This window comes from Halichoerus grypus, chromosome 5, assembly GCF_964656455.1.
Source record: "Halichoerus grypus chromosome 5, mHalGry1.hap1.1, whole genome shotgun sequence".
NCBI classification, from domain to species: Eukaryota; Metazoa; Chordata; class Mammalia; order Carnivora; family Phocidae; genus Halichoerus; species Halichoerus grypus.
In genome coordinates, this window is record NC_135716.1 from 25,071,448 (window position 1) to 25,092,003 (window position 20,556).

The 20,556-nt window shown below is 38.1% G+C and overlaps 1 protein-coding gene across 6 annotated transcripts in view; it reads left to right on the plus strand.

The window, feature by feature from the left end:
• Positions 1–489: 489 nt before the first annotated feature.
• Positions 490–20,556, plus strand: part of CSMD3 (CUB and Sushi multiple domains 3) — a 1,190,044-nt gene continuing 1,169,977 nt past the window's right edge. For all 6 annotated transcript variants that reach the window (XM_078072078.1, XM_078072080.1, XM_078072079.1 and 3 more), the window contains exon 1: positions 490–807. In XM_078072078.1, the coding sequence (XP_077928204.1) occupies positions 630–807 (178 nt within the window). In that variant the 5' untranslated portion in view covers positions 490–629. The remainder of the gene's footprint in view (positions 808–20,556) is intronic.

Consider the following 20,556-nt stretch of genomic DNA (forward strand, 5'->3'; position numbering starts at 1 on the left):
AAATTCTTCTCTGTGATCTTCTTTTTCAATTAAATCACAGGATAATAAATGCGAGACGCCTGCTTGAAATATACTGCAACTACAGTAGTAACACATGTCCCATTATAAGGACGTGGGCATCGATGGAGCCCGATTCATTATCAGCATGGTTTCCCCAAAAGCAACACAGATCCTCCGATTAAAATATTCCTCTAACATGTTTCTGTATTCACAAGCTGCATCGGAGAGCTCACTAACATAATATTTCTCTGGCTGTTTTTACAGGCGGAATTGATCTATTCGGGGGGAAAAAAGAAACCAAGCCCCTTAATTTCAAATATTGTGGGGAGTTTGTCAGAAAGCCGGAGCTGGGCTTCAAGAAGCCCACTAGTGGTTTCTGGTGGTTGCTATAACGAGCTAGAATTGAGGTAGATTTTGGTGGGGGGTGGGGGTGGAGGGAAGCACAGGAAAAGACAGAATCCAGAGTAGCAGAGACTTTGTGCCCCCGTTGGAGAGATGGTTGAGTCCTCGTCAAGGTTGCTGTGGTATCCCAGAAACACCATTCACTCCGAGCTGTGACCGCGCACCAACAACAGCAACAACTCCACTGCGCCGGGCTGAGGAGCAGGAATTAGGAGCTCGCGAATAATATGAAAGGGATCCGCAAAGGGGAAAGCCGAGCAAAGGAATCCAAACCCCGGGAGCCTGGCACGAGAAGATGCGCTAAATGTGGCCGCCTAGACTTCATCCTGATGAAGAAAATGGGGATTAAAAGTGGATTTACGTTTTGGAATCTCGTCTTTTTATTGACGGTGTCTTATGTGAAAGGTAGGTCTGCTTTCGGGGTCCCCTCTGCTTTGGATGGAGGTGAGCTGACTTGTCGCCGGAAAAAGGCTGGTAGCTTACTTTGCAATTTGCACCGATAAAATAATGATAATAATACTGAAGAAGGAGTTGATTCACAGCTCTTTCGCCCCCCACCCCCAGATAGGAAATGCATTTTGCTTGCCAGATTTGGCGTTCAATGCAGTGATTGAGCTTGTGCTCAATAAATATTCTTGCAGTATGCTCAAACGAATACGTGAGTTGGTTCGTATAGCCTCTAACTAGTGGATATCCAGGCAGAATTCCTGTGCAAGACTTTACTTGGTGGTGAGGATTACCTTGATTTCTAATCAAACCAGTGGGATTTGATGCTTTGGCTAGAATATTTATATTAAAGACACTCGTGTAAACGCTTTTTAACCCTTTCAGGTAGGAAAGTTATTGACATGCTAGGAATGTGCTGATGTTGAATGCATTAGGGCACAGGGGTCTTCCAAGCATCCCCTCACTAACATGAATGTCTCAATGCATATGTGAATTTTTACTACGTGGGCTCTTATGCATTGATAAATGGTATGGGAGCTTCCCTGGTAGAGGTTTGGCTTAAAATGAGGCTTTACAAGGGTCTGAGACGCCACGAAGTGTAAGGATCCACCTTTGGGGATGAATGAAGGTAGGAGGAAAGTCATTAGCTGACGACCAAAAAGAAAATCCCCAGCAAGTCTTAGCGTTCAGACAGGTAGAGTGAGTGTCACATGCACAGAGGAGGGGAGGGGGTGGGTGGGATGTAAAATGTATTCCTAAGCAAGAAAGCAAGGGACAGTCAGAATCATTGGAAGAAAAGCTGTCCTCTGGGAGAAAATAGATCCCCAGGTCTGTTCCACAACTTCTCCTGCACCCTGCTGCCCATTAATTGCTGCAAAGAATACTCAGGAGGTGTTTATGACTCATGCCATAATTTTTGAAAAATCACCTCCCCATACTCATGGCAGCTCAAATAGATGCGATCGCTTTCAGTGAAGCTAGTTTCAAATCCCGGGTGTCTGTGTGTCCGGGGTGAGGGTGGAGGGTGGGTAGTGGGGGGTGTTTTGGCCCAGGCGCGCCAAGGCTGTCAACACAAACTGGACGCTTCTTCCTTTGTAAAGGAGTGCCTCTCTGAACCGCAATCGGGCCGCGTCTCTATGAAACAGTTTATTGTCCAGCTTGCAGCTGGCTGTCCCCCCACAGAAGGCAGTCCATTTGCATTCAGTGGAAATGATAATTCATGTTTTGGGTGGAGGGAGCTGAAGGGGTTACCTCTCATTCTATTAGGAGCAAGGATGGGTGACATGTCTCGAATTTTAATTCACATCCCTAAATGCCAAGAAGTCGCCTCTGGTGTCTGTGGCAGCAACTGTCTTGTAATCCCAACCTGATCCTTAAAGCTTGATTTTTTCCCCTTTCCCTGGAGCCTCAGCTCAGCTCTAAGGCAAAACGCCTGTCCTAAGCAGGGTAACTGCACTGCCTGGTGCACAAAAAGCGTCTCGGGTTGCTTACAATGGGTTCGTTTTCGTCGCCGGCTCGACGTGCGAGGAGCCTCACATTGATGCTTAGTCCGCCTGCCACTGGGAGTCGGTGGTTAATGGATGGCCCTGGGGCTGACTGCTAGACAAGCGCTCGGCGTGGGGGAGGCGCAGGGAGCCAGCAACAGCTCCTGGCAAGAAAAATGCTGGGGTGGCTCCTGCTAGAGGATGACCGGGGTTAAGTGCGAGTTTTCATGTGATACCTGTTGAGCCAAAACACATTCGAGGGGCAGATGGGGGGAGGGAGTCTCCAAAGCCGAGAGAGCACGCCAGCCTGACAAACACTGAACGGCGTTGCCTGCAATTACAGACAGGCTGCTCGCACCTACCGTATTTTCTGAATAAGACCCGCCGCTGAAAGGAAGGGCGCGTTAATATGGTTTAAATGACACCAGAAACAGGACCCCTCTCCTCTACTCACAGCTCCTGGACTTTGGGCTGAGACCACTGGTCTCCAAGGAGTATATTCCAGTTTGAGGGACATTGAGAAGAAAGAGTGTGTCACACTGCTTTGGTCCCGTTTAAAATCAATTTTTTACGGAACTTAAAAAACATTTTAATGTTAATAAGGTTCTTCTTTGTCACTTATCTGCCACTCGGAAGGTTTCTCCTATATTTTACAACTTGGAACGCTGTCCTCCAATTCTGAGAAACAAACTTACCTGGGCTGTATGCTTTAGACCTGTTCCCTATCGGTGGCTGGTCCCGGTCTTAACAGTTGCTTATTCTCCTTTCCCCTCTTCTTATTTTATTTTAATTTCACCTCAGTCTCAAGGCTTTTCTAAAACCGTGATTGCTGAAATGGCTTAAATGGTGTTTCTCCCAATGTCTATGACCGCTTTTGTTTTCCACACTGTTTCTTCTGGACTCTCTGGCCCAAAGCAAAGCTCAGAATGGGGAGTCCTTTTAAGAGCTTTGCAGGTCCTAATCTAGGTTAGCAGGAGTGTTCGGGAAGTCGGAGGTGCGCGGTTTTCCACGTAAACAGCTCAGGCCACAAGAATTCCACCTTCTGCCCGTACTTTTCATCCCTTCACCATCTCACCTCTGCCTACAACAGCAACGACAGAGAGGCTCAGTGGGAGGAAACGCCTCCAAGTAGAAGACAAAGTGGCCTTAGGTAGTAGGCCTGAACTGCTCCAATGGGGTTGGAAATGACAGCCAACCTTATCTGGCCATTTTATCTCCACTGTCAGCATCTCAAAAGGTGGCCGACAGAGGACTCCAAATTGGGGTGGGGAGCTGCTTAGACCTGACGCATGCCTATTTTAAGCTGTCTCTCTCTCTCTCTCTCTCTCTCTCTCTCTCTCACACACACACACACACACACACACACACACCACACTCGAGCGCGCCAGCGCAGGCGGGCAGGCAGGCAGGCAGAGGTTTTTGAAATGCAGCCTGCAGCTGCAGCGTGTCTGCTGAGGTTTCACTCACATAGAAACTGTGAATCTCCAAGTCGTGCTTAAACGTCCCGCCCACGTAAACAGACACTCGGGGGTACTTTCCCACGCTCCGTCTCGGGAGATCACACAGCCAGTGCAGGAGATACCAGGCAAAGGGTGCGGGAACCTTGCGAAGGTTCAGAAAGCATTGACCTCGGTCGACAGGTGGGAGAGCCTGTCGTTCCACACCCTGCCTCGGGGAGTGCTTCCTGGGGCTCGGGCTGGACCCCGGACTTCGAGAAGGATCCACGTTTCTGCGTGCTCCGGGATCCCAAGGAGATATTACTCCTGCCACAGAGCTCTTCTGGAACAGTGGGTTTCACGCCCTCTTCCTCAGCTAAAAAGGGTCGCGGGTGACCCTGCGGGAGGAGAGCTGCCAGCGAACTCTGAAGCATCTTTTGCCGTCGCCAGGGTGGCCGCGCCCCGGGGTCTCAGACCCCTGCGCGTCGCGTCTTCGGGGACTGATACCCTCACTCCTCGCCCTCAGGCGACAGTCTGACCTGACAGAAAATATCTGGCATGTCTTGAGGGAGCTTTTCAAAAGGGAATGGAGTAAGTTAAAGTCTTCACAAAACAATAATGACAACAAACCAAAAAAACAAAACCAAAACCCACTTCCCCTTCATCGCCACCGTCAAAAGCCTTCCCTTGAGGTTAGCACGTTTGAGATACCTGCTGGGAGATAACATTTTGTGTTTGAGGCAGGGGTCCCGCTGCAGTTTGGGCAGGTATCCTTCCGTCTTTTTCCTTTGGGAATACTTTTTAATTTCCTCTGGAAGGCCAGACTCCACGAAATTTCAAAGAACCACCCGAGGCTGAAAACTGGGCGCCTGACTTGGCCTTGGCGCGTGTGTGTACTGCTGGGAGGAGGACATCCACATGGATTGACGCCGAGGGGCCTTCGGGAAGCCTCGAGAGTGCACGTGTGTGTCTGTGCGGGTGTCCGAGGCTGAAACGCGTGGCAGGTGAAGAGGGAGTTTATGTTCCCGCACTCTAGATGGTTGGCGGTGCCGCGGACACTGCCGCCGCGCTCTCCGGGGCGGGCATCGAGAAACTCCCTTTCCCCAAGCTGACCGCAGCGCTGCCCTCACTCAAACAGCTTCTCCTGTGATGGGCATTCCGGGGGTTCGAAAAACTCACTGGGGAACAAGTAATTGGGATTGCTGTCCCTCTACGACCCCTTCATTCTCCACCCCAGCTCTGTCGCTGGGGAAAAAGAAAAGCAGGAGGCAGTCCCAGGGTTCAAGAGCCGCAAGGGCTTAGTTGGACCCTAGGGGAAAGGGCAGAAGAAACGAAACAGCGTGGGGTCATCCCAGTCACCGTGCGGTCCTCTACCAGAGCCGCTGGAGTGGCCAGCTCGGGGTTGAAAGCCGGACGCGCACAGGGATTGCAGCACATTGCAGAATAATAATGAAGCAGGACGACCATAGAAAGAAAGATCGATTCAGGCATCAGGCGAATTCCCTTCTCCCTGAGCACGTCGCCTTCGGGAAGGCTTTGCACCACCGAGTTGCTCAGCCAACCCAATTTACCGCCCTGAAAAGGCTTGAACGGCTCCCAGAATTCTGAGCTGAACTTCCCCTGAACAGTTACCTTGTTGAAATTGTTCTGAAATGTCATTTTGCAGCACCGTGTTTTCCCGAATCTTCTGGTGTTGGGGGATTGGCGGGGGGGGGGGGGGGGGGGGGGGGGGGGGCTGCATCAAGCCTGTGTAGGAAGAGTGTGTGAGCAGAAATTATTAAGGAGCAGGGTTCAACCCCTTGAAAACCTGATGCCAGCTCCTTTGAGATCCTTCAGGGAGAAAAGACACAGAATTACCTTAGGAGCATAGACTTACTTGCAGTAGTTGTTATTACTCTTCATGATATTAATTAGCCTTACTATTTGTGGAATAGCTGAATAGATTTTGGGTATATACGTCTTTTTCTTGAACACACAATTTGGTATCTAAGGAAATGGTGAAATAATAAAGCAATAGCAAATGGCATCTATACATGATTCTACACATAGTAAAACTATCACAAGTGAGCTCTGAAAAAAGGTAGGAGAGATAGAGCAATTAATAATGTCTTTGTACTCATGTGGGAACCCTCTAATGCTAAAACACTTGTCTAAGATCTCAAATACAAATAACTGAAAGGGACTAAACTGAACTTCACTAGTCTCCAAATATCCTCCTCCTTGTGTACCAAAAGGTCACTTTTTTTCTAGTTAACATCAGGGTCTCCAGAAAGAGCTTCAGTGTTTTGTCCACCTTAAGAAATTACTGTGAAGCACCAAACAATATATCTAAGGAACCGGTTACTTTAAGCAACATGACTATTTGGGAAAATATGCCATTTTATACTTCAAAGTCCAATGTTTGAAAGATCAGAAGTAAAATGATTGCAAATTAAAGAGATTAGAAAAAATGTGTGAGATACAAAAAAAGTGTGAGATACAAATAAAACTTAAGTCCATTTTATTTATCTATATATATGCATTAAAACACAGCTTCCCTTTCTACCTCTTTCGTCCATTCCCTTTATTCATAGGGCACAGGGGTAGTTTAGGGATACAGTGGCAATTCTGATTTGGCTTTTGGATGAGGTCTGTTAAGAATGTTAGAACAGATGCGATTGTTACCAAATTAGTTTTTTCTCTCTTAGAGTGAGCAGGTGGGTGATTCATGGTATTTTCCAAAGAGATCAATCTCCATGTCTACAAGATTTTCTTAGAATTAGGCCCGTTATAAGGCTCTCATTCTCATCAGGAATATCATGTTTACAAATGTCACAGAAAAATCAATTTGTCAAATACCTTCCAGTATTCAGGGTTTCAGTATTGATGGTCATCCTTCTCTCTCAAGCTTCCAATCTTGTAGCCATCAAATGCATTTCATGCCATCAGGCCCTTTGTAGAGCTACTACCTGGTGCTGGTTAAAGATTCCTAAGTATTAATATTTTCTATAGAATCATGGCCTATTGACCACAACTCGATCTGAAATCTCCTCTAAAAAGTCTACATTTACAATATTCACACCTTGTAACTGGATAATAAGAATATCAATGGTAATCATTTGGTATTGGATATCACAATATTATTCTCCCAGCTTTTAAATGCTTGCACTACATATTAAAAGTGTTTCTGAACAAATAGCATCAACATTCTCTGGAAACTTGTTAAGAATATGAATTCCCAGGTGCTCACCTCAGGCTTACTGAAACAGATACCCTGGTAGTTGGGCATAGACATTAGTGTTTTTAACAAGTCATCCAGGTAATTCTGATGTGCTCTAAAGTTTGAGAACCACTACAGTAAAGAGCAAGAGTTCTGGAGCTACTGAGACCTGAAGTCAAATAATGATTTTGCTAGCAGTTATATTTGTACTAGCAACTCAACTTTCCTAAACTTCAGTGCTAGTCTCTATTTAAAAAAAAAAAAAAAAAAGGAGATAGTAGAATATCAGTAGGCTTATAGGGAGAGGGAGATTATACATTTAACATATATAGTGCATTATAGCTATCATCAGTATTATTCAAATACATTTCCATGTGCAAAGCCAGTGTAAATTCCCACATACTTCATCCCTAACTTGTAGCCCTAACTTGTCCATAGCACTAAAAAAAAAAAAAAAAAATATAGCATCTTGGGCGCCTGGGTGGCTCAGTTGGTTAAGCGACTGCCTTCGGCTCAGGTCATGATCCTGGAGTCCTGGGATCGAGTCCCGCATCGGGCTCCCTGCTCAATGCAGAGTCTGCTTTACCCTCTGACCGTCTCCCCTCTCATGCTCTTTCTCACTCTCTCTCTCTAAAATAAATAAATAAATTCTTTAAAAAATAAATATGGCATCTTTTCAGTTGCTATTATTTCACTTTGGACACATTCCCAGGCTATTATACTTTGGAAAAATACTCTGAAACTTCTGCTTATCACGCTTATCCAGTTACTGCAGGTGCTGTCTCCATGCAAGAGGGCAGACCCTTAGCTTAAAAAAGTTACCCCTGTTTCTGGGCTAATTTCATCCACTACATTCCAACGTTAATATCGATTGATTAGTATATTTACTGAATTTGTTAATTCATCTTGTTGTCACATATTGTGATATTTACAGGTCTGAAAGAGTTCTTAAATATCAGCTAGTTCACTGCTCATGTTTTATACAGGAAAGACACATGCCTAGAAAGGATAAGTGATTTTTACTAGGTTACAAAATTCATTAGCTTCAGGGGGCGCCTGGGTGGCTCAGTCGTTAAGCGTCTGCCTTTGGCCCTGGTCAGGATCCCAGGGTCCTGGGATCGAGCCCCGCATCGGGCTCCTTGCTCAGCGGGAAGCCTGCTTCTCCCTCTCCTGCTCCCCCTGCTTGTGTTCCCTCTCTCGCTGTGTCTCTCTGTCAAATAAATAAATTAAATCTTTAAAAAAAAAAATCATTAGCTTCAGAACTGAGACAAGATCATTGGGCAGTCAAGTTCATGTTCAACTCTCTTTCTACCATACCTTATCAAGTTCACTAGAGTTTGGTCAGATGATACTAATGAAGATGATCACAAAAGTTAATATTTAAGTACCATATATCAATTAGTACTATATAAGAAGATTAGTGATTACATGTTTCATGGTAATTTTTTAAAATTGTTAACCACTTGTTTTGTATAAGACAAAGAGAAACAATTATGGAATTAAAATATTTTCTGAGGCTGATATAATTTGTAACATCAAATAGTCATATCTTCAATAAAGTCTATACAAGTCTTACAAACAATAAAAATAAAATCATTGTATTGAATGTTTTTTTATGTCTCATAAAGAACTTTAAGGAATAGTATTTAAAATCAAATTCTTATTTATTTCTTCTTAAAATCTGGACACAATTTCTTTTTTTTTTTTAAAGATTTTTTATTTATTTATTTGAGAGAGAGAGAATGAGAGAGAGAGAGCACATGAGAGGGGAGAGGGTCAGAGGGAGAAGCAGGCTCCCTGCCGAGCAGGGAGCCCGATGCGGGACTCGATCCAGGGACTCCAGGATCATGACCTGAGCCGAAGGCAGTCGCTTAACCAACTGAGCCACCCAGGCGCCCCTGGACACAATTTCTTATTTAAAAGCTTTTGAATCTAGAAAATCTGTTCTGGATTTATTTTCTTCATGTTTTTATTATGTTTAAACCATATTAACATAAAATTAGCAGTCCTTTTCATCTGCATTTACAACTGAACATTTCTCTCATGTGATCTATATGACAATAGTGTCATTCAAAACTCTACCATATAAATTATAGTACATTCTATAAGTATGAATAGTGTAAGAACAATTGATAACGTTAGGGATTATCTTAAATTTTAGTGATATATGAAGTATTTAAAATTCTCTTTAAGATATAGGCATAAAACTTCCAAAATAACGAATACTACTACATTTGAGGGGTTTAAATGTTCAGAAAGTGACTGAAATATATAAAAAGTGATGAGTGATTCTCTTAAAAGCTGAGTTTATCATGTTCAAAATTATAAAGTCCTTCCTTGCTTTGTTTTATGTTAGCAGATTTTAAAAGGAGAATTTATGATTATATAGTTTCAAATGATGAGGAAGTTTTTTAAAACTATGACAAATTTTAAAATATAGTTGGATACCACTTTGAAAGGGAATTTATAAATGGAAACAGACTCTGCAGAAATGGATTTATTAAATCTCAAATAACGTTAGAAAATCTAGGACTACCCTCTAGTTTTCTATTAAATAAGCCCATCAGGTTGACTCTAGAATGCTCGGAAGTGCTTCCAATAGAGAGAGGATATAGGATGTTATTATGTTTGGGGAAAGAGGACCAGGGTAGAATTCTTTGTTATGTCTTTTTTTTTTTTAATTTTTATTTTTTTTTATTTTTTTAAAGATTTTATTTATTTATTTGACAGAGAGAGACACAGCGAGAGAGGGAACACAAGCAGGGGGAGTGGGAGAGGGAGAAGCAGGCCCCCCCCCCCCCCCCCCCGCGGAGCAGGCAGCCCGATGCGGGGCTCAATCCCAGGACCCTGGGATCATGACCTGAGCCGAAGGCAGACGCTTAACGACTGAGCCACCCAGGCGCCCCTCTTTTTTTTTTTTTTTAATGTAGAAATCTCTGTGCTAAGCCCTTTCTATAAAGTGTATGGTTTACATCTTAAGCAGTGGTTCTCTCCCTCATTTTCCTGCTTTGACTTCTAACAAGCATCTTGTGAGATGGCTTTTACGGCCTATATACAGATTGTTATCTCCGCTTACAAATGATCCACATCTCCTGAGGCCAGAGGGGTACAATGACTTTCCACGATCATAAGGCTAGCTAGTTGTTGAGTGAAATCTGAAATGAAAATAGATTCAGAAGCTCATGGACTTTATTAAAAGTAAAAACTATAAGGGACTGAATTCCTAAGTAAGCTTCTTCAGTTTTAAGAGAAAAACTGAAACCTTGAGAATTTAATTTAAAAGAAAGACTAAAATTAATATTCAGTATATATATACATATATAGTATGTAAATAAATATATATATATATGCACACACATAAAATCTCATGGTTAGAGTAATACATAAATTCTGTTTTATAATCTTCAACATTTTTTGCTCAAGTTGCCTGACATTATTCTTTTAATGATCCTGTATGAGAGATGTGAAAGATGTTTTTAGTTTTATAAGCAATACTAAGTGAAGTAAATGCACAGTAATGCATAAGTATGTCACTATAAAATATAGAACTATTCAGTGCATTAAGTATAAAAAAAGGGAACCAAAATTTATAACCCTTAGATCCTAACCCAGTACTCTTGGGTAAAATGTAAAATTCATAAATGCAGAGGATTTATCAACTTCACAAATAAACTAATATTTGGTTATAAAATGGCTTACCAATTGTATCATAAACCTTGGCAAATAAATTTGTTCCATATTGTACTTTAATCGTCCATTCAGTTCTACAGATTTTTAATGATGGGGAAGTTCTTATAACTAGTCCAGTGTCTTAACAGTCAGAGAATGTGCATTAGATTTATTTGCTGGGGCAAAGGAATGTGCTTTAAAAACATCATACCCAAGCCCCATCCACATAGTCTACTTCATTCCATAACTGCATCCTAACTAAAAGTACCCGTACAGTGATGTAAAGAAGAGATAAGACAGAGAAATGAAGTGACTTGCCAAGATTTAAAGTGTGCAAAACAGTCTTTAAAGTTTCTGTCCAGTACATGTTTCTCTTTATTGTACTGTTTTACGAGCTTCTTTATTTAGTCCTAATTTGTTTATGGGAATTAACCTCCTTGAGAGGAGAGACCACCATGCCTAACCCCAAATCATGACCAGACCCCAAACAGCACTTCCTCAAGTAATCATGTAAGGAGACACAGATACAGAAATGTAATATCAGTAAATGAGAAACAACATTCAATTTAAAGATTAACCTAAAAATTAAATAGGGGCCTTGAAATATACACAAGAAAAAAAAAGCACCTACACATATACTAAATTATACTTAAGTATAAAAAAATTAGTGTTAGCTTTTCATGTGAAGGTGATAAAATCTATTTTCATATGTAACACAAGTACTTTTGTCCTTTCTGAGCTTTTGACTCTCCAGATACTAGCTAACCTTTTTCTTACTTGCATTATTAAAATTTTGTTTGTGAGTATAATTTTAGAGATGTCATTTTAACCTACGTTTTTACTTTTGAAGTTCAGATATCCTAAAAATGCCTTCATATGGATTATTCATAGAATATACTTATTACATTGGATACTTTTTAGTGGGACATCCTTATTTTAAATAATTTTGTATCTTGCAACAGCTAGATGTATATTTCTCCAGAAGTCAGGGATAAAGGTACACCTAAAATCTGTCTCCTAGTCTATTTCCTACCGTTATGCATTCCAGACTTTTATTTAATGTTGGAAATTGACTATTAGCCAAATTCTCCATTTTAAAATTGAGTCTATTATAATAATTCACTTTATTGAGATTTTAAATTACAAATTAACATTTTGTTTTCTTGATTTTGATGATGGGAATGGGAAGCAGATTGATAATTAAATGCCTTTTCTTGAGCTTGTTCACATTCCCATTAACTTCTTGTGTCTCATTCATAGTTACTAAATAAAATTATCAGCTCTGTTTTATATTATTCTAATGTCTCAAATATCTATTTCAGTTTTCTACAAGGCCATAACTTTTATTTTTGTTTGTTTACACTATGAGGGTTGTTTGACTTGAAAGAAATCTGAAGAAAAAATGTTGTTAATTTCATTTTCTCTTACAATACCATGTAATGGGTATCAGAGGTTTACCAACTGAGTCAATAAATTAAAAATACAATTTTAAGCTCTATTTTATTATGTGTTAATATAGAAAAGATAATATGAATCTAGTCTGTTGTTATTCTACTTAAACATAAGATAATGTTAAAAGACTTTAACTTCAGGCAATTTGTAATGTTTAGAAATGATTTTTTTTTCAATATACAAACTATATTTTCATATATAGGAATGACTCTTTTAAATCTGTTATTGGAGGCATAATTTGAATTTCCCCCAAATTTAGGTAATGAATTTATGTTGATCTATCTGCCTGTTCTAATGTGGAGCTCTGTGTTGCTAAAAGCTTCATTTGCAAGATAACGGATCAAAGTTAGGAGAACAGGCAGAAAAAATACAAGGAAATCTCCTGGATATGAAACATGCTACCTGGGATTTATTGGCTCCATGCCCTAACTGACTGAAGTATGTAGTCTAGGCAAAATATTTACTCAGTGTTCACATATATGGAGAAACTCTGAGTTAAGGTTTTTGGCTGATGGCTAAATCAAAACAGCTGAACTGATTCAAATGTTTTGGGTAAACAAATTTGCATCCATGCTGCTAATTTGTGTGTCAACTTCCATCTTCATAGTTTCTAAGATGATGGAGATGATAAACCCTCTTAAATGAAGTCTGCAATAGAATTGTTGGCAGGCCTATGATTACCTGTATTGAGTTCATGTCCGATGGTCTTTTCATGGCTTTTAAAGAAAAATTTTCATCTATAAATTCAACTAGTACTTGATTGCTCTTTTATCTGTTAAGTCTTTTTAAAGGAGGTCAAAGAGAAACTCTTAAAATCAATTTTCTAGCAAAGTGCCAGGAAATTTTTAATATCTGTGTTAACTTGACAGTATTCATTAATATATTATTAGATGAAAATCAGAAATGACATTTTGAACTTAATTTTTAAATACTACCAATGTGTAAGTCCTCAGAAATTAACCATTTTTCAATAATTTGAAGATTAATACTTATTTTTACCTCTCGTTGAATAGGTTATTGAATCTCCGTATTTTAGAAAAACTATATTCTGGTTATATAATTCTTTCCAAAGCAATATTCTCAAAGGCCTCAAAAGAAATTGGAAGATGTTAGACATATTAGGTTATGTCTTGTGCTATTTCATGTAAATATTACCTTAATTGTTTCCATCATTTTCTTTGGGCTAAACTTCGATTTGGTTTAATAAGCCTTTTTTTAGAATAGTATTATTTTGAATTAAATACTGTGGTTTTGGCATAGTTTAAGTTAGTTGTTGTGAAAGACTGTAGTCAGTAGATCATATTTCCACAAAAATAATTGGTCACTTATTTATCAGTTATGGGACTCATTAACCCTTTCCTTCACCCATCAATAATTTATTTAATAATTTATTGAGGGCGAATATATGTCAATATGTTTAGGAGATAAAGATGAAGATCTAGTCACTACCCTAAACAAGACAGTCTTTATTTTGAAGTAGATTTCCTGTGAACATAATAGCAAAGCAATCTGAAATTGTTAAGTTCTTCAATGGGATTCTCTTTTAAAATATCAATGTAGCTTACACCACCTTTATTTCTATATCCTATATTTTAAATCTTTATCCTATCACAGGTAAGTATTAACATTCTATAGACATTGAAATTTCCAATGGAATGTATCATTTTGTGATCTAATGTAATTTTCCCTTGTAAATTTCAATTAAAAATGTTTATTGACTCCTATCTGTTCAGCCAACTGATATTAACTAGTTTATCCAGTATTAATGAAGAGCTCACATGTATTTCTACAACAGTATTTTTTGAGATATTTTGTGATCAGCAAATTGTGCTTCTTGCCCTTTTTCGCCCTCCTATTAGTTCCTGCCTCAGAATTCACTGGCTTGCTAATGCTTTCGAATTTAAATTCAAATCTCTACCCCTTCATTTAGTGATTCACAAAAATAAGCCTTGAGCCAAGGTCAACACATGCAAAGGGGAAAACAAATAACTAATATATAAATAAATAACTAATATATAAATAAAATATAATATAAACTAAATATAAATAGAACAGATTCTGTCATAATTTTCTATTCCTTATATTTTGTCTTTATTGGAGACATATATAAGTAGATTGTGTTTTGTTTTGCTTTGTCTTTAATTCATGATTTTAAGAGCAATAGAAGGATGTATGAATAGTTATAGGAAGAAATAAGGCATTGGGACAATGCCAATTTTGCTATATAGGAGTTAAGTAGGATGATCTATCTTTACAAGGTTAGAACATTCTCTAAATTTGATCTTGTATTTTACATTTTTCTCATTCCTGCATTCAAACTTTGATGAGTCATGTTATTTTAATGTTTGCACAGGCATCCTGCTTCATGATTGTCATCTCCCTATCCTTTTTCACATTCCATAAAGCTCACTTCTTGGTGATCTAAGGGTGATTTAATGTGTAAGAAACCGGATATAATGTTTATTAATATAACACATATTAAGGGGTTCTTCTATTTCTAAGCTTCAAAGTCTTGACTCTTAATGAAAGATCAAAACCAAACACTTCCATTATCTATGCAAATTGCTATCTTCTGTGCTTAGATTACTCCAGTGAAAAAAGTAAATCTAGAAGTTGAGATAAAAGAACTTTGGGTAACATGAATTGTTTTACTTAACTTGGTACAACTAAAAGAAGGAATAATGTGAACCACACTGAATTTCTAACACTTTCCACAACACATAGTATTAGCTCCATTTATTGAGATCCCATACTAATGCATGGGAGTTAATTTGCAGGATATGCTGATCTGGTTCCACCAACATCTCAAAACCCACATCTAAGCTCCTTTCTTTGATATAACAAAGGAGAAAGCAGTCCTTTTACATTTCACAAAGCTGTATTATACAAAGGACCCTGCACTGCCTTTCTACTCATTTTGTTTTTCCTTCTTAAGTTCCAACTCTCTTTTTTCTTTCAAAGTATTAATGATAATTTACATATAACAACTGTGTCATAACATGGGCTGTTTGTTTAAGATGCAATGGGGAGGCTTTCAGTCTGGCTTGTTCATTGTCAGTACACAAGAAAAATCCCAGAAAAGCCACCTATAAGATGCATAGCCAGCCTTCATGAAAACTATAAAAAGGGATACAATTAGTTGAGGTCAGAGTTTGAAACAAGTATCTTTGCTAATTCAACTAGTTCTGAGAAGGGTATTTGGTTAAAAGAGGCAACTGTTACATACACTTCAAGTACTTTCTAAACCCCAAATTACATACAGTCAATGAAATTTTGTTAATAGTGAGTAAACACAAGGTAAATAAGAAGTATATGCATTTTTATTAATAACAGCTTTAAGCACGAATATTCACAATTTATGAATTTTGTCTCCTGTATTCCCATTTCAATTTTTATAATAGTTCATTTTACATTTGAAAACACCTCCCTCTATAAGGTAAATCACTAGGCACTTCTATTTCTTCTGATTCTTCATTTCTTTTCTCATCTTCATGGCAAGAAAAGAAACTGATGTTCCTTGTCTGCTACTGTGGACTATGAGTGCTTCTCATTTAAGCATCTCTACTTGGAGTGATTGATAAACTTAACTCCTTACTAAATTTGAGGAAACAACTTAGGAAGAGAAAATTAGCTAACGTGGAGAAAATTGGGTTCAAACCCTGCCTGCTCAACTCAAAACCCTTGCTCTTTTCATCACATCAAACAGGATTTCATCAACTTTGAGGATAAAAAAAAAAATTCTGAGATTGAGATGAATTCTGAATTGTTTCACATGGATAAGGTTATTTCTTTTCTGGAGTGAGTACTTCTGAACATGGAGCAATTTATTTTACATGCTTCAGGATGAAGGGAAGGCAACAAAAACAGGAAAGTCAAGGGTAACAATTTAGAAAGGTCAGACTAGTTATGTTGCCAGAGGGACAGGGCTTATGTTAGTGTTTGGACATGCTTTGTTGAATCCTGTATTAAGTTATAGTTTACTGTTAGAATGAAAAAAAAATGTGTATTGTGGAAAAAACTTAGGTGCTATGTTATCATAGTTAGGTAAAATTATATTTAACACTGCCTGATATTGTTTTTTGTTTTTCTTTTTACAAATTAAAATAGAAAGGGAGCCTTAATTGTAATGTGTGTATAAGGTCTCATTTCACATTTAGTTATATTCTTCTTTATTTTCAATAACCTAGGCTTCATGGAAAATTTCTGTGAATTTATTTCTTAGAAATGTAAAAGAAATAAATCATGTTTCCTTAAATCGTGACTCTTATTGAGTCAAAAGGAATACTCACAAAATCTTAAATTACCCACCATAGAATCTCCATACCTAACTCAGTACCTTATAAATAGAGTAAGCACTCAATAAACATTTGAAGACTTGAATTGGATTATAGTTAATTGAATTCATTAATTTAGTTTAGGTCCAACCTGTACTCAGAAAAATCAATCTATATTGCCCAAATCTTTCAGTTGTTATACACCCCAATGTTTCTAACTGTTAACAGAGGCTACTGATATCTAGGAAATAAGATAATTTATGAAAAAATTATATAGCTGTTCAGTATGTAAAAAATATGAATCACCTTTACTACTTTCACTTTTGAATATATAATCCAGTATCTTTTACTTGAATTATCTGCATTAAAGTCCCTTACTTCAAAATAACACTACCTTCATTATCATTACAGTAAGAATCCAAGGAATTACTGAGCCCTGATAAATTTACCCTTGCTATCAGAAATAATTGTTCATTGTGTGGTCCCTTCACAACATATTTTCAAATAATGCTCGATACCTTAGACAGCAAATGAATTTGGAAACATTAACTATTATTCTCAATCTCTAATCTGATAGAATAGAAGGTAGATTCTAATACCAGCTACATCTTTACTGGTCAGGTGACCTTAATGTTTCCTTTAGGCTCAATTTCCTTATCTCTTACATTCTCTGTAAACTTCATGTAATCTTGATGCCAAATGGATCAGTAGGAGAAAGCACTCTATGAAGTATACATTGCCACAAATAATGGCTATTGCAACAGCAATGACTACTGTAATATTTATTTGAAAATAAATGGATGACAAGCTGTGGTTTTGTGTATGTGTGACTATACATGCAGAACAGATTTTGATCAGTCTACTTTTTCATAAGGGAAATTATATTTTACCTCCCTAACCAATCCAATATTTGTCAAGATGTCTCCAAATATCTAGCAGATGTAATAGCTATGGTGCTAATGTATTTCTTTTTTTTTTTTTAAAGATTTTATTTATTTATTTGACAGAGAGAGACACAGCGAGAGCAGGAACACAAGCAGGGGGAGTGGGAGAGGGAGAAGCAGGCTTCCTGCCGAGCAGAGAGCCCGATGTGGGACTCGATCCCAGGACCCTGGGATCATGACCTGAGCCGAAGGCAGACGCTTAACGACTGAGCCACCCAGGCGCCCGGTGCTAATGTATTTCTTTATAATTCTCAAACTGGGTGCTCCTGGTCAAATTCTTCAAGAAAGTAAATTCCCTGTTGGAAAGTTCCAAGGAGACACTAACAATGAAGTTAGTTCTTAATGCAGTTCTAACTTAAATTATTGCCATTCTTCTTTGACAATTGATGTATTTCTGACTTCTGTTTGATTTCTTGATATTGTTCTTGAAACAAGTCTAAATCTGATAATAAACTGTTGAGGCTGGCCATAGTAACCTGAGGAAACTGAGTCCTATGGGATCTTAGACTTTTTAGTGGTTCAAAAGTATGAGGGGCCTATGGAGTCACCTGTGATTCTGAAGAAAATATAATTCAATCAATTTACACTCAAGAGTATAACAGAATTTTTTTTAACAGATAGAATTTAATATTCTTCATCCACCATTAGTGACCATATTTCGGCATTTAGGAGGTTTTTTGTTTTTTGTACACATGTTTATTTTGCTTTCTTATACTGTTTCTGGAGGAGATTTTTAACTTTTTTGTTTTAAACAAAACAAGACTGCTCCCCAGTTTAAAATATATCCCTACTTCTTCAGCTTGTTGAAATGCAACGTCTCCTCCTCAGATACATTTCTCTGGATGCTCTTTAGTTGAAATTAAACTCTTCTTTCCTCATATCAACCTTAAATTTCAGTTATATCAGAATTATAGTTCTTACCAGGGTGCCTGGGTGGCTCAGTCATTAAGCGCCTGCCTTCCACTCAGGTCTGATTCCGGGGTCCTGGGATGGAGCCCCACGTCGGGCTCCCTGCTCCTCGGGAAGCCTGCTTCTCCCTCTCTCTCTGCCCCTGCTTGTGTTCCCTCTCTCGCTGTCTCTCTCTCTCTCTTTGTCAAATAAATAAATAAAATCTTAAAAAAAAGAATTATAGTTCTTACCACAATCTGCCTTGTATTCAGTAATTTATGCATATTCTACCTCCCTCATGTAACAGAGAAATATGAGAGGTCAATGGCTGTGTACTTGGCAATTTTACATCTCAAAGAATTTTGCACAGTGCTCTAGAAGCAGAAATGTAATAGATGTTTGTTGCTTTCAATAATACTGAAATACAACAGAATATGAATTGACCTCTATCATTTTCTGACATTCAAATTATCATTTTGTATATATTTCTTTTAATTAATAATTAATGCATTGATATTGCTTTTTTCTCTGCCTCCTGGAATCTTTTGTTATAATATGTTGGGTTTTAGTTCTCCCATGAGTTTTCTAATTTGCCACTTGATTTAATTTTGTGCCATTTAACCTGTTTTTTGTTAAAGTTTTAATGTTCTTTTGCTTGTCTTTTTTAATCTATTTTAGAATTTGAAATTTCTCTCGAAGCATTACTTATATTTCTGAAAGTGTCTGGGCATATTTGTTTCAGGTTTCCTACTTTTATGAAAGAAAAAAATGAGATAGCCTATCAATTGTGTTGTAACTATTTCTCTTAGATATTTACACTTCTTCAAGGTGTGTTATCTCGATTCATTCATAAACTCCTATCTTCATGACCTTCTATTTTTCTTTGAGGTATGAAACAATGATAGTGTTTAAGACATCTTTGAAGTTTGTTTCTGAAACACGGTCTGTGCAACTTCCTACCATCTCTGTTGATACTATCTTTCAAATCAAAAGAAAGACAATTTCTTCCAACTATGATTTCCTCATTGCTTTTATTTTCTCCTGTGTATCCATTCTATTATATTTAAATTATAGAAGTGGCGCAAATAGGGTGCCTGGGTGGCTCAGTTGGTTAAGCGACTGCCTTTGGCTCAGGTCATGATCCTGGAGGCCCAGGATTGAGTCCCGCATCGGGCTCCCTGCTCGGCGGGGAGTCTGCTTCTCCCTCTGACCCTCTTCCCTCTCGTGCTCTCTGTCTCTCATTCTCTCTCTCTCAAATAAATAAATAAAATCCTTTAAAAAAAAAAAGAAGTGGCGCAAATATTTAAAATTCCTTGCATTTTGAAAACTTTGCTCCTCTATGTTACTGTTTAACTCACCAAATTGTTCCTTTCTTTGGTTGTTGCAATTTTTAGTTTACAAACTATTTTCCTCAATTTTAAACATTTAAATGTTTTTTATATTTCATTTTTGGATCCTCTTTTTATTGAGCATGAGATATTTTTGGAGGAATATAAGTGGCATGACATGCTTTGCTCTGAGAGGCACCATTGGCTATTTACTGTGCTATCTGCTTAAAGTTGCTTCACAAATAATCCTGTTTATTTTCGTTTCGTCTTTAGGAGCCAATTATATTATTATAATCATCAAAGTTGTTATAATTCCATAATATGTTTTTATATTAATATGTTAAGGCTGTATTTCTAAAGAGCTTATCATTTAAAAATATACCCTATTGTCTCCAATACTGACAGTAGGTGTATAGTAAGCCTCAGTTTTGCCCATTTGATACTTTATGCCAGTTTATGATTGTTGGCTTTTCTCTTAATTTAAAAAGTAATAAAGAGGAAATTAATTCAGATAGCATATTGTTAAGTCAGTTTTTTTTTAACTTCACTCATTTTGCTATAAAAAATACCTTTAATAAAACTAATAGGACTGCTATCCGATAAATGGTTTACAATATGCCAATTACATGGTTGAAAAATGTTTAGATATTCAGTTGGGGGTTTTGCATTTAACTTGTTCTGTTTTAACTTACTTCTTAGTTAACTAAGGAAGCAGAAAGTGATGAAAGTGGCATATTCCAGGAACTTTGTTCTATTCCTGCTGCTTCAAAAGCACAGGGGATGTTAGGATGTTAAAACCAGTTTTCAGTGCTTGGGCATGTAACGGGTGAGTGATTATTTGTGAGGCTGACATAGTTTATAGAAATGGAATTATAATAGTTTTCCACAGCATGAATGAATCTGACATTTTTTGTTTTAGAGATGCAATAATTTCCAATGCCAAGTTTTTGACTTTAAAAATTTATTAGATTGTATAGGACTACCTAGTGAAAACTGCTGTTACATTGTAATGTTATTGGCAAGCACGATAAAA